At 49.9% G+C, this 14,146-nt stretch overlaps 1 protein-coding gene across 1 annotated transcript in view; it reads left to right on the top strand.

The window, feature by feature from the left end:
• Positions 1-14,146, top strand: part of VWF (von Willebrand factor) — a 124,627-nt gene that overhangs the window by 47,765 nt on the left and 62,716 nt on the right. The window contains exons 16-19 of the mRNA XM_027541087.1: positions 4,463-4,703; positions 6,237-6,331; positions 9,040-9,200; positions 13,305-13,408. Of these exons, the coding sequence (XP_027396888.1) occupies positions 4,463-4,703; positions 6,237-6,331; positions 9,040-9,200; positions 13,305-13,408 (601 nt within the window). The remainder of the gene's footprint in view (positions 1-4,462; positions 4,704-6,236; positions 6,332-9,039; positions 9,201-13,304; positions 13,409-14,146) is intronic.

Here is a 14,146-nt window from a genome sequence, read left to right as displayed (position 1 = left end):
TAAATGTTGGTGGTTCTGATAGAAGCAGGAAAATAGGAACTACAGAAGACAGTAAAAGGACTTAACAACACATATTTGAAGAGGAGTTTAGGTTTGGGGGCTCTAGAAGTGTCATTATTTGGGATTAAATGAGCCAAGTTTAAGCGACCTTATAAAAATGAGTTTAAGTGCGATCTGATTTTAAGCGACCTTACAAAAAAGAGAAACAGACACAAAGTGAGGATGAGGAGGATGAAGTGTTTAGGTGTGTGCAGTTGTGCCCCCATCCCGCCTTCCCTGGGGTGTCACAGGGTCACAGGCCAGCAGCCAGGGGGACTGAGGCTGAGACCTCACTGGCAACTTGCTTCGAGCCCTTCACTTCACCCTCCAAAACCCTTATCAGCGTTTGCTGTTTAGAAATTGGGAGACATGATCTGGAGTAAGTGGTGTCTGTTTGTGAATATGTTTTTAAAACAGTTTGGTGTTCTTTCGTGAGCTCCAAAGAGCTCCAGTACCACAGTTGTTTATGTCTCAGGGCGGAAAAGAATTCAGCGAGAGGCCGAGAAGTGATTTATTAGAATAGGACACTTGTGAGGTTGTACACGTGGGTGGGTGAGAAATGCCACATCCTGAGAACTTACTGGGCTACAGTTTTATAATCAGAGGAAAAGTGGGGAGGGGGAGAAGACTCTGTCCTTCTTGAGTAGACGTCCTGCTTCCATCATCAGCTCCTCGTCCAGGTTGAGCAGGTGAGTTTTCTTGTTCCTACATGGTCAAGCTGGGTCCACAGATTATGTTTCCGTGGGTGCAGAGAGCATGTCCTAGGGATCATTAACTTACTGAGCTCACTGGGCAGGATGTGGGTTTCATGCCATCATTGTTTTATTGTTTGGAGACTTGTCTCCTGGTTTTGTTGCTAAGCAAGCCTGCTTGGTTCTGTGGTTAAGCAAACCTGCTTTCTGAGTCACCGTGAACTTACAGGGTCTCCCATGTTTTTTCGACCCACAGTCCCCCAGTGGCATTAACTGCTGTATCACCTCCTTTGTCCCTTCACTCTGTCCCTGTCTCCTTGATCGTCTGCTGATGTTAGACACTACGCATTATCCCTGTGCTGAACCGCCTGAAGGATTTCCTCCTTTAGGACAGTCCCCCAGAATGCCAAGGGCTTACCCAAATAGTCTTTAAACTCTTAGGAGTGACTGTTCTTAACCCCCACCCAGAACAGAACACAAAGGGGATGGGCCGACTCCGCAGCAACAGGCGCTGACCTTTGGTTAGAGTTTCCTGGCTCTCAAGGCTTCGTGATATGGCAGAAAGTGCAGAAAGTGTCTCCCCATCCCTGGAGACTTTAAAAGAAAAATTTATTTATCTAGGCTATGTCAGTCTTTTAAAAAATATTTATTTGGTTGCTTTGGGATCTTCTTTGTCTCAGGCTGGATCTTTCACCATAGTGCATGGATTTTCCAGTTGGGGCACACGGGCTCAGTGGACCATTGAGATTTGTAACCACTGGACCACCAGGGCAGAACCTGTCCCTGAAGACTTTTAAGGACAAGAGGGATCTGTCTCTATGAGCTGAACCAGAGAAAACCAGCCAGGTGGCCCTGGCTCTGAGGCCTGAGGAAGCGGGGGCAGGATGCCTGGGTTCCTCCTCCATCCTGCACCTCATTTTCCCTTCCTGAGATATGAGCAGAATCCCTAAACAACTAACTCTGTCCCCAGGAATAGGCCATACCCACTGGGGACTCTCATGGAGCAAGACCCGATTGTGTAGCTGCTTTACAAGGTGCTATCAGGAGAGTCCTGAGAAGCACAAGATTTTTTTTTCCCCTTGGAAATTGGTTGTGTTTCCTTTGGAAAGACAAGACCCCAGGCTCCTGGCAGGCAGGGACCAAGTCTTACCATCTCTGCATCCCCCAGACTAGCACAGCCCCTTCCACGCCCCATGCGGTGGACACAGAGTCAACGCATGTTAAACAGATGATATTACTTCTGGGGAAGAAAAAGTGAAAGTGAAAGTGAAAGTAAAGTCGCTCAGACGTGTCCGACTCTTTGCGACCCCATGGACTGTAGCCTACCAGGCTCCTCCCTCCATGGGATTCTCTGGGGAAGAAGGAGACATTTAACACGGCTGAGCCGGCTTCTCAGAGGAAAAAGCCTTCTCAGCTCTAGCTCCTTCTGATTGGATGAAATGTGCCCTTACAGTCATAGGTTCAGTGGATTGGGACGCCCATCTTTAGAACCCAACCTGTCCCATCTTAGGGCTTCCCAGGTGGTACAGCGGTAAAGAATCCACCTGCCAATGCAGGAGACACAAGAGATGCAGGTTTGATTCCTGGATTGGGAAGATCCCCTTGCAGAAGGAAATGGCAACCCACTCCAGTATTCTTGACTGAGAAATCCCATGGACAGAGGAACCTGGCGGGCTGTGATCCATGGGGTTGCAAAGAGTTGGGCACAACTGAGTGAATCACGTATGCACGTTCCATCTTAATCCACCTTTGCTCTAAATATTCAACCGATGACCCAATGTCTCTGCTGGTTTGGAAAAAAGTCTGTGTCTAACATGGTTAGAGCCCCTCCCCTCCCAGCTTCCCTCAAACACCACGCCCACCCGGGGCAGTTGTAGGTGGGGAGGCACCCCGGCGTGGACATTTCTGAGGTTCACGATCAGGCTTTCCCTCTACAGCTTCCCTGGGACACAGCCAGCAGGTTTCTGCTGGAGAAATGGCTTCTAACAGGGAGCAACAAGTTCTATGATCCTGAGAGGAGTGTCCTCAGGGTGAGCTTCTTATTTCTTGGATGACAGCTGATCCGCAATGGGAAAGCATCTTGAAGGAGCCAAGTGCCTCCCTCAACACCAATCTCCCTCCCCCGCCACCAGTCAAGAATTCCATCATCGGGGAGATTGTGAGAGGACCGTGAGCTCAGTGGGCTGAATCCTGGCTGGGGCCCGTCAGTGCTGGGGCCGCTTAGGTTTGGGGCCTGCAGAGCTCGGGCTGCGTTTCCCCTTTCTCACGAAGGCAGGAAAGCGGCAGACAATCACCACCTGCCAGGCATGACTCGAAACTCCCTTAGCCTTCACAGCCACCCAGCTGGATGGTATTTTTATATTCCAGCAAGGACACTGCTGACTAGAGGCACAGTTGGGACTTGAACCCGGGAACTTGGTGTTCAGCGCCCACTCTCTTAGCTGCTTTATATTTCTATGTGGGAGAAGGCCAGGAAGGGCAAGGGCTATGGGGAGGTGGGTGCTGCCTGCTCTGAGTGCCCCAGCTCTTTGTGACTGGCACGTCCCCAAAGCCTGGCTTCTAGGGGACTGTTTTCTTTTAGAGCATAATGGTTAAGAGCATGAGCTTTGGGGCTGTCACAGAGAGCTGGGTTCAAATCCTGCCTCAAGGACTTCCCTGGTTGTCCAGTGGCTAAGACTCAGCGCTCCCAATGCAGGGAGCCTGGATTCGATTCCTGATCTGGGAACTAGATCCCATATGTTGTAACTAATACCCAATGTAGCAAAAAAAAAAAAAAAAAATCCTGCCTCAGCCTCTTCCTGGAAGGCAGGTCCCTGATGGGTCACTAAGCTTAAGTTTCAGGTTTCTTACCTCTGGTGGTGGGATTGTGAGGTCTCACTCATTGAGAGGCACCAAAGGCGTAAAACCCCCGTGAAGAGCAGGGTATCCAGTAGGTGCTTAGTTAAGGGAGCTGTCATTGTTTTTATCATCAAGGGAGAAATGCCCTCACCCATCCCTGCCAAGTCTTTTTTTAATTGTTGTCGTTCAGTCGCTTAGCTGTGTCCAACTCTTTGCAATCCCGTGGATTGCAGCAAGCCAGGCTGCCCTGTCCTTCACCATCTCCTGGAGTTTGCTCAGACTCATGTCCATCAAGTCAGTGATGCCATCCAACCATCTCATCCTCTATCGTCCCCTTCTCCTCGTGCCCTCAATCTTTCCCAGCATCAGGGTCTTTTCCAATGAGGCAGCTCTTTGCATCAGGTGGCCAAAGTATTGGAGCTTCAGCATCAGTCCTTCCAATGAGTATTCAGGGTTGATATTTACAGCCCTAAAATCTACCAGGATTTCTACTCTGTCCCAGGCTCTGAGAGTTCAAAGATAACCTAAGCATGGTCCCCCTAGTTAAACAGAGGAGAAAGCGTGTACTTCCGTAATTAGAACAGTCATTTGTGGGGAACCTTGGCGGTCCAGTGGTTAAGACTGCGCACTTTCACTGAAGAGGGTTTCAACGCTGGTTGGGGAATGAAGATCTCCTATGCGGCCAAAAAATAGAAAAAAAATAAAAATAAAAAGAACAGACAGTTGTGAGCATAAAAACACACTTTTGCTCCCGGTGGGAAGATAAGGCGGTGACCATGCAGGTATAATTGGGGGTCTCAGAGGCAGCGGGTGGGACTGCTGGTCCTAGAACCACAGTCCTGCTCGTCGTAACGTTTCCGCTGAGTCTGTCCTGGCCCCGCCCTCTCCCCCAGCGCTGAGCTGCCCACACGGCCAGGTGTACCAGCAGTGTGGGACCCCCTGCAACCTCACCTGCCGCTCACTCTCCCATCCGGACGAGGAATGCACCGAGGTCTGTCTGGAGGGCTGCTTCTGCCCGCCGGGGCTCTTCCTGGATGAGACAGGGTCCTGTGTGCCCAAGGCCCAGTGCCCCTGTTACTACGACGGTGAGATCTTCCAACCCGAAGACATCTTCTCGGACCATCACACCATGTGGTGAGTCGAGCAGTGGGACTGGGGACCCCGGGAATGGCAGGGCCGGGAAATGGTCCTCTGAGTCCTCCATTTCATGGATGGGTACACTGAGGCCCATGGGCAGGCAGGAAGTGCCCGCCCAGTGTTGCACAGTGAGTTGGGAGCTAAGCTGGGATACCCAGGCCTTCTGTCTGCCTTCCTGTGCCCGGCACTGGAGCTTCAGGCTGGCGGTGGGACTAAGAGGTGAGCAGTAAGCCAGCTGTCACTCCTGGAGCCCCACTCCCTGCATGAGGTGTCAGTTTGCCTTTTCTAGAACAGGAGATGAGAGTGCTCCCTGCCAGCCTCCCCTTCGGCCTCCCGTCAGCATTCTCAGAACAAAGCATTTGAGCCAGAAGAACATTGACCATAGTAGCATCGCCTCCAGAGCACATCACTGTCCCCACTTGCCTCATGCTTTTCTTGGGAAAAAAAAAAAAAAAATCCAGATCACACCTACTTCCTGCTGTCCTTCACCCAGGCCCTTGGGCATGGTCATTGTCAGCAGGGCAGTCACAGTCGCAGAAAAAATTTGTAACAGAACATTTACAAACACCTCCTTGGCACCGGTTCTGTCCTGGGTGCTAGGCTAGAGACGGTGACCTAAAGATGAACTGGACACAGAGTGGGCCTCAAAGCTGACTGTCTACAAGGAAAACCAGCTGAAATGTCCTGTTGATGGAAAATTTCAGACATTGGAGTGGGGAGAATAGTATCAGGAGCCCTAATGCATCCAGCCTCGGCTTCCCTGATTATGACCTCTTTGCTGTTCTGATTTTTAAACAAATTTAGAAAAAGTTTTGTTTGAGATATAACTCACACACAATAAAATTTCTCCTCTTCGGTATACAGAGCTATAGGTGTTTACAAGTGTGTACATCAGGTAACTACTGTCACACTCAAGATACAGAATGTTTTCATCACCCCCCAAATTCTTCCATGCCCTATTTTACTCAATCCTTTACTCACCCTCTGGGCTTCCCTGGTGGCTCTGATGGTAAAGAATCTGCCTAAAGTGTAGGAGACCAGGGTTCGATCCCTGGGTTGGGAAGATCCCCTGGAGGAGGAAATGGCAACCCACTCCAGTATTCTTGTCTGGAGAATTCCATGGACAGAGGAGCTTGGGGGGGCTACAGTCCATGGGGTAACAAAGGGTCAGACACGACTGAGCGACTGGGCTGTAATATTCAAGGTGTTTCTCTCCAAGACCTTGCAACAACACTGTTAGGCAGGCAGACCTGGCTTTTTCAGTAGGAATTTGAGGCTTAGGGATATGATCGCTTTCCCAAGCCACCCAGCAACTGGCTGGAACCCAGGGACTCCTGAACTCTTCGTTAAGTGGAGAAGAGGCCATTGAGTTTGGCGATCAGAAGGTCCTGGTGGCCCTCTTGTTTTGTAGTGTGGTGAGCAGCTGCCTTTCACATGGATGATGGGATGGGAGCCCGGCTGGAGTGGGCAGAGCACCTTGTGGGAGGCGGGGAGTCCCTCTAAGTGAGGCTGTGACCTTTGTTTCTGCAGCTACTGCGAAGATGGCTTCATGCACTGCTCCACGAGTGGAGCCCCAGGGAGCCTGCTGCCTGAAGCAGTCCTCAGCAGCCCCCTGTCCCACCGCAGTGAGTACTGCTCACCATGAGCTCCCCACTCCCTCTGCTCAGACGGCGTGGGCGAGGGGGCTGGCTGCATTCAGGCATGTGTTTGGGTGGGTGACCTCCAGGCCTTTGCATGTGGACATCTCAAGTATTGAGGCAGGAGGAGTTTAATTTTGTGATGAGGAAAGACTGAATTGCCTGTAGGATGGACCAGCGAGATCTCGCTTCGGCCCACGGGGACCTTAACCCAGGGAGCAGCTGTGGGTGTGTTGGCCACTTTGACTGTGGTTAACACCACCCTCCTCCGATGGCCTCTCTGTCAAGGGACATGCTGACCAGGACACCTCTTTAGAAAGCTTCTCAGATGGATTGGAGAGAGCAGTTTGGACCTGGTGCCTTTAGTGTGAAGGTCGTAATTGATGCTGTGCTGTTTAGGGTTGAGACACAGGAGAGAGAAGAGGCTGACCTGGGGCTGGTGGGACCATATTCACATTTATGGAGCAGGGACCTCATGGGATTCCAGATGGATTGTCACCTTGTGTAGAAAGGATCCCCCTAGGAGGAGGAAGTGGGATGCCTTTAGGCAAATTGTTCTTCAGTTGCTGAGTCATTGTGGCTCTTTGCTACCCCACACACCGTACCAGGCTCCTCTGTCCTCCCCCATCTCCTGAAGTTTGCTCAAATTCTTGTCCACTGAATCAGTCATGCTATCTAACCATCTCGTCCTCTGTCACCCCCTCCTCCTCCTCCCCTCAATCAAGCATCGGGGTCTTTTCCAATGAGTTGGCTCTTTGCATCAGGTTGCCAAAGTTTTGGAGCGTCAGCTTTAGCATCAGTCCTTCCAATGAATATTCAAGACTGATTTCCTTTAGGATTGACTAGTTTGATCTCTCTGCTGTCCAAGGGACTCTCAAGAGTCTTCTGCAGCACCATAATTCAGAAGCATCAGTTCTTCGGTGCTCAGCCTTCTTTATGGGCCAACTCTCACATCCATATATGACTACTGGAAAAACCATAGCTTTGACTAGATGAACCTTTGTTGGTGAAGTGATGTCTCTGCTTTTTAATACGCTGTCTTATATGGGCTATTTTTCAACCTCTTCTTCCTGCCTCTCACTTTACCCAAGACCCTCCCTCTGACCCAGCTCTGTGACCGTGTTTGTTTTTCGAGGGCCCTGGGAGTTTGCCCCCTCCCTCCGCATGGCTGGCTGGTTGTCGAGCATCTCAGCCTATAGCTGGGGCAGGATCTGAAACACACGGGTGGCTCACCAGCTGTCAGAACTTAGGACTTTTTCTTAGTCTGTTCAGGCCATGTAACAAAATACTGCAGACTGTGGGCTTGTAAACAGCAGATCCTTCTCACAGTCTTGGAGGGTGGAGATTCGAGAGCAGGGTGCCCACATGGTCAGGTGAGAACCTGATTCTGGGTCCTCACTGTGTCCTCACGTGGTGGAAGGGGCGAGGGAGCCCCATGGCGTGTTTCCTTAGGGTGCTAACCCCATTCATGAGGGATGATTGGTGACCCACCCTCATAACCAATCTCCTCCCCCAGCCCTTGCCTTCTAACCTCTTAACCTTTGGGGGTTAGGATTGCAGCACGTGAATTTTGGGGGACACAACCATCCAGTCCATAGCGGACCGCAAGGTCACTGCATCCCTCTGCCTCTTTCTTCCTTCCGCTCTCTCTCACTGAAGCCTTTCCCCCACGACGTCACCCCTCTCGGCTACATTCTGCCTCTTAGGTCTTTCATATCTTTCTTGCCTAGAGTTGTCTGCTTGTCTAGTCACTGGAGGGTATCTTTTTTCAAAGTCAGGGAACTCCTAGAATTTCATGTGATTTGGAAAAATCATTTAACCTCTTAGGGTTTTAGTTTCCTAACAGACGTTTCCATATAAAAATGAGGCTGGAAATTTTGACTTTCTTACCCATACAAGGTAGTAAATGCTCTATATGTAAGATAAAAATGCAATCCAGCGCATCACAGTTTTTGAAAGACAGGCGCTGTATCAGTCATCTGCTGCCATCATTTATTCAATCAGGCAGTGATACTAATTGTCAGGAAATGTATCAGTGAACAAAGCAGATATCGCGCCACCCCCCCCCCCGCCCCACTTTCGTGGAGCAGATATTTTAGCCTGTGGGTGGGGTGGGTGTGAACAGTCAACAAAGAAGTAAAATAAATGGTGCATCAGAATATGATGTCAGGTGATCAGGTGGAGAGTGACAAAGCGGGGGTTGGGGACAGGTAGGAGGGTCCAGGGATGGAATGTTCCAGGTTTAAATGGAGGGGCTGGGACGGTTGGGGGCCAGGCAGAGGAGGACATGTGAGCAAAGCCCCCTTTAAAGTTCCTGTGATTAAGCTAATTTTAGGAATGATTGTGTTGGGGCAAAGGTTCCTTTTTAGCACCTGGCTAAATCCTGGCTCTGGACGTTTCTGCGGTGTGTCCTGATTCAGTGTAGTGGGCAGCGGCAGGGTCAGGGGATGAGGAACATGGGCCATCGGAGGGGTGCTGAGCTCAGCAGAAGTGCCTTCAGTGTGGGCAAAGGTCAGAGGTCAGATGATAGATGAAGCTGCTGCCCAGGGCCCGGCTGGAGGTCAGGCAGTGCCGTGTCCCAGGGCTTGTACAGCCTGAGCCTCTAGGGTGGAGTGACTGCAGGCAGGGGATGAAGTACAGGGTAGATGGCAGACCTGTTCACCCCTCCGCTGATCTGTGGTTTTCCTGACTCCAAGGCAAAAGGAGCCTGTCCTGCCGGCCCCCCATGGTCAAGGTGGTGTGCCCTGCTGACAACCCGAGGGCCGAAGGGCTTGAATGCACCAAAACCTGCCAGAACTATGACCTGGAATGCATGAGCACTGGCTGTGTGTCCGGCTGCCTCTGCCCCCCGGGCATGGTGAGAACCCAGATTTTGTTGTTGTTTTTTTTTTTTCCCATGAAAGATCAACAAAAATGAGGGGATTGCTCTAGAAAAGTTCCCAAGCCTTTTTGTGCAAAAATTCTTGAATGGACCACTTGCGTTTAAATTATACCATTACCTGCATCCACCACGAGGTGGCAGCAAACCACAGTCCAGGGCCCGTCTCTCGCCCTCCAGCCAGGGCTGGACACAGTCTCCAGGCAGAGCCCTAGACTCAAGCTTTCAACACTTCCTGCCACACTGGAGGAGACCAAGGACAGAAAAGACACAGAACCATTCAAGGATACACAATTGTGTAGTGGAAATCCTGGTCTCCTGTCTCCCAGCCCCAGGTGTACCACTGTCTGCGAGATGCTCACTTACCTCTGAAGTCTAGTGGCCACATCTTCCAAACTGGTACCCAGCTCTGCTGGCACCAGGGAACCTCTTGGCAGAGGGGAAGTGTGTTTATTTCCCTGGTCCTTTGAGGTCTGATTTTCTCGCTGGCCCACTGGGAAGCCTGAAAAGACTTTGGCGCTGTTTTTATTTGGTTTTGTTTTAAATTAATTTTTATTGGTGTATTTGGATTTACAATGTGGTGTTAGTTTCTGCTGTGCAGCAAACTGAATCAGTTATACATGTATCCACTCTTTTTAAGATTCTTTTTCCCATATAGCTCATTACAGAGTATTGAGTAGAGTTCTCTGTGCTGTACAGTAGGTTCTTATTCGTTATCAATTTTATGTTTAGTTGTGAGTATATGTCAGTTGCAACCTCCTGATTTATTTCTTCTCTCCCTTTCCTTCTTGGTTGGGGCTGCTTCTTGAAAGCTAGAGCTTGGGCTCAGGGGCACATCCACAGAGAGCCTCACAGGAGGGCATTGCAAATCCTATGAAATGTAATCTTAAAAGGTTCCAGAAAGCCCTCCTGTCTCAAAGATATCTCCTATACTTCCTATGGTTTGTCACCTTATCAGATTTACTAAAATATGATAGGTATGAAGTTAGTTTGGTTAACAAAAAAGAACTTTAAAAAAGCTTCTCTTATAAATCCGCATAGGAAGTCATTCACACTTTAGTGAGAGTTAGTTCACCAGATTCTTTCCTGGTAGCAAACATGCATTGAGCTGGAAATATTAGCAGGGAGGACATAGCGCAGTTGGAAGGCAAAAAAAAAAAAAAAGGTTTTGGAGAATGGGTCAGTGTGGAGGGGTGAGGTGGGTTTTTTTCAGAGAAAAGTGACAAAACCAAATTTTTTCTACTTCATAATTTTTCTTCGGGCCGATTGAAACCCAGGACCAAGTTCTCAGCGCAAACCTTTCTTGCTCAAGATGTCATGAGTTGATGAACAAACGTGACTACTATTTCTGCCTGTTCTCTTCAGAAGTCCTAAAAGGACAATCGTTACTTTTATTGTATCATCCTTCTCGTGTCCCAATGTCCAAGAGACTGACTTGCACAAAATTCACTTGGGGCTGCAGTGCCGGCCCACCCTCCATGTGGACCATTCACCTGGGGCTGCAGTGCCGGCCCACCCTCCATGTGGGCCATTCACTTGGGGCTGCAGTGCCAGCCCACCCTCCATGTGGGCCATTCACCTGGGGCTGCAGTGCTAGCCCACCCTCCACCCTCCATGTGGACCATTCACCTGGGGCTGCAGTGCCGGCCCACCCTCCATGTGGACCAGGTCTCATCTACGTCCCGCCCATCTTCTGCATTGTGTCTTTATCTTTCTATCTCTGTGGATTTTTTTTTAAAAATGCTTTAGGACTCTGGGTGATTCAGCTGGGCTGGTGGCGTTAAAGTTGAGAGCCTCTTAATGGGAAACCTTGCCTCACATATACATAGGCACACACACATATATACACACATGCACACAGAGGTGCACACGCATATAGACACACTTATACTCACATGTATAAACACACACACAGGCACCCACACATATACAAGACACACACACATACGCACACAGAGGCAAGCACACACACACACACACACACATATACACATATGCACAGATACACACAGGCACACACATATAATACAGGCACACAGCCATACACAAACATGCACCTACCCACACATACACATAGGTATACACACATATACACACACATACACACACAGGCACACACAAATATAGACACACACACAGGCACACACACACATAGACACATATGTACACTCGTGTATATTAATACACACACATGCACTCACATATACACACAGGCATGCACACACACACACACACACATACACATATGCACAGATACACACAGGCACACACCCATACACACACATGCACCTACCCACACATACACATAGATATGCACACACATACACACACACACAGGCACACACACACATAGACACATATGTACACTCATGTATATTAACACACACATGCACTCACACATATACACACATGCACCCACATATACACACAGGCATGCACACATATACACACATGCATGCACACACAGAAACACACAGGCATACACACATATATATATAGGCACACACAGGCACACAGCCATACACACACATGTGCCTACCCACACATACACATAGGCACACACATATACACACAGCCACAACACAAATATAGACACATGGGTACTCACTTATATCAACACACATATACACCCACACATATGCCCACATATACCCACACACACACAGGCACACAGCCACATACATGTGCCCACACATACACACGGGCACTCACACACACAAATGCACACGTGCATACACAAGGAAGACACACATATACACATGCACACAAATGCATGCATATACACTAGCACATGCATACAAACACATGTACGTGAATGCACATATACACATATTCACACACATAATTTCAGTCTATGATCCCTGACATGAAAGCCTTATGTTCAGCCCAAGACCGCCCTATCCCCGGGCTCCAAGCCTAGGGGTCCCAGGCTTGTCTGTGGAGCAGTGGGGTCATGTGGATGCTGGGGCACCCATACCAGAAGCTTCTCACCCTTGGGTGGCTTTGGAACCAGAGTGCTGTGGGTCCTTCTCTCAAGGTCATGCAGAGCGGGAGTCCAGGGCTGCCTCCTGGACTGCCGGGATGGAAGCAGATCCCTATGTGGAGTCAGAGGGGCTTGGCCAGCTCTTCCTGAGCCCACCGGGGCCAGTGGCTCTTCTCAGTTCTCCCCTGCCCCCTCGGCGGCATCCCGTGAGGAGTATAACTTGTCACGTGGTAACTCCTTGGCTGGTGGAGGGCTGGTGGGGAGGAGGGCAGGTGCGTCAGACCCTCAGGAGGGGACTCGTGGGACTTGAAAACCCCCAGCTTCTGGTTCTGGTCCATCCCTACCTGTGGCCAGTATTCCGCTTTTACCTCCAGGACATTAAGTACATTGTTAACCGATTACTTCATTTCATTAAATCTATTGTCCAGTTTCTTCAATTATAGAACATAATAAATGCTCAGTGAAGAGCAATCAGAAGAAAATTTAAAAACCACAGAAAGAAAATCAAACTCCCTTATCCCACCCCCTCAGAGGCAACTTCTAAATTCCCTTCCAGACAGTTTTTGAAGTATATATATATATATTTTTTCATAATTGAGACTATATGTATATACAGTTTTTTATCTCTTGTTTTAAAAATTAACAGAATAAGTAGTTCTCAAAACTTTTAAGATTTTGGTATTTCCATTGGCCAATATCACCTGGAGATTCCTCAATGGGCTTAATCATTTTCCTATTGTTGAACACTTAATTGCTCCCACTTTTTTTTGAATGGTAAATAATTGCACATTAATCTTTACCCATAACTCTGTTACCTTTAGAGAAATCCCCTGGAAGAATTACTTGGTCTAAGGAGATGCATGTGTCAGGGGCTTTTGACATGTGTTACTGGAGTCTCCACTGGGTCCCAGGGCTCCTGCCTGCAGCAGTGTGTGAGGGCAGAGGGGGTCAGAGCGTCTCCAGCTGAGCCAGGAGGACCAGTGTGGATGAGAGCCAAGCAGGGTCTCCAGCCCCAGTCTGGGCGTGGGCTCCCCGGGTTGCCTCTGGCCGTGGCTGTTCACTCACTGTGGCCCCAAGACTTTCCCTTCACTTTCCCTCAGGTCCGGCATGAGAACAGGTGTGTGGCCCTGGAAAGGTGCCCTTGCTTCCACCAGGGCAGAGAGTATGCCCCCGGAGACAGGGTGAAGGTCGATTGCAACAGCTGGTGAGGCTGGGAGCGGTTCTGGGGGTCCTGGGGGCAGGTCAGGGAGGGGTTTGGTCACTTGCCTGTTCCCCACTCCTGGGAATGTGACTGCACCTGTCCTTTTCCCTCTGCCTCTGTTTCTCCATCTGTCAAATGGGAGAATCTTTTTCATCCCCTGGGCTCGCCCTGGATGGATGCTCTCTGGAAAGCAGTGTTTCCCTGCAGGGAGGGGGCAGGGGAAATATAAGGGCTGTGTCCATCACTGCATGTGCAACCAAACTGCCCCAGGGCACCAGGCCGGGGTCCTTCTGTGGCTTTATCCTGGTCCCCCTCCTCCAGGCATATTGTGAGGGTGCCTGCCTGGAAAGGGACCGTCCTTCACCCAGTCCCTGACTCTGCTCATCACCCCGCCTTTCTTTGGGGCCTGCAGAGCTTTAGGGATGGGCCAAGGGGCCAGGCAGGAAGGGGCTGGAGGCCTGAGCATCCCACTGCTGACGCCCAGAGTGGACTTCCTGATGTTGGTTCTGGTATGGAGTGGGGAGATGGGGGTGTGGGCAGCTGGCAAGTCCCTGTGGGTTTATACACGTTGCTGCCCACACAGACCCTCTCCCAGCAGAAGTTCATGGCTGGTCACCATTTCTCTGACTCAGAACTTGCCTGCTCTTCTGTCCTGTGTGTTCCCTTAGCCTCAGAGGGGCTTTTGGCCTTGGGGTCCATTGTATAGAGACCCAGTGGCTCTTCCCAGGTAATGTCTTGGGA

The sequence above is a fragment of the Bos indicus x Bos taurus genome, chromosome 5 (assembly GCF_003369695.1).
Source record: "Bos indicus x Bos taurus breed Angus x Brahman F1 hybrid chromosome 5, Bos_hybrid_MaternalHap_v2.0, whole genome shotgun sequence".
In the NCBI taxonomy this organism is placed as follows: domain Eukaryota; kingdom Metazoa; phylum Chordata; class Mammalia; order Artiodactyla; family Bovidae; genus Bos; species Bos indicus x Bos taurus.
Note: the sequence above shows the minus strand (reverse complement) of the source record. Positions and strands in the feature narration are given on the sequence as shown.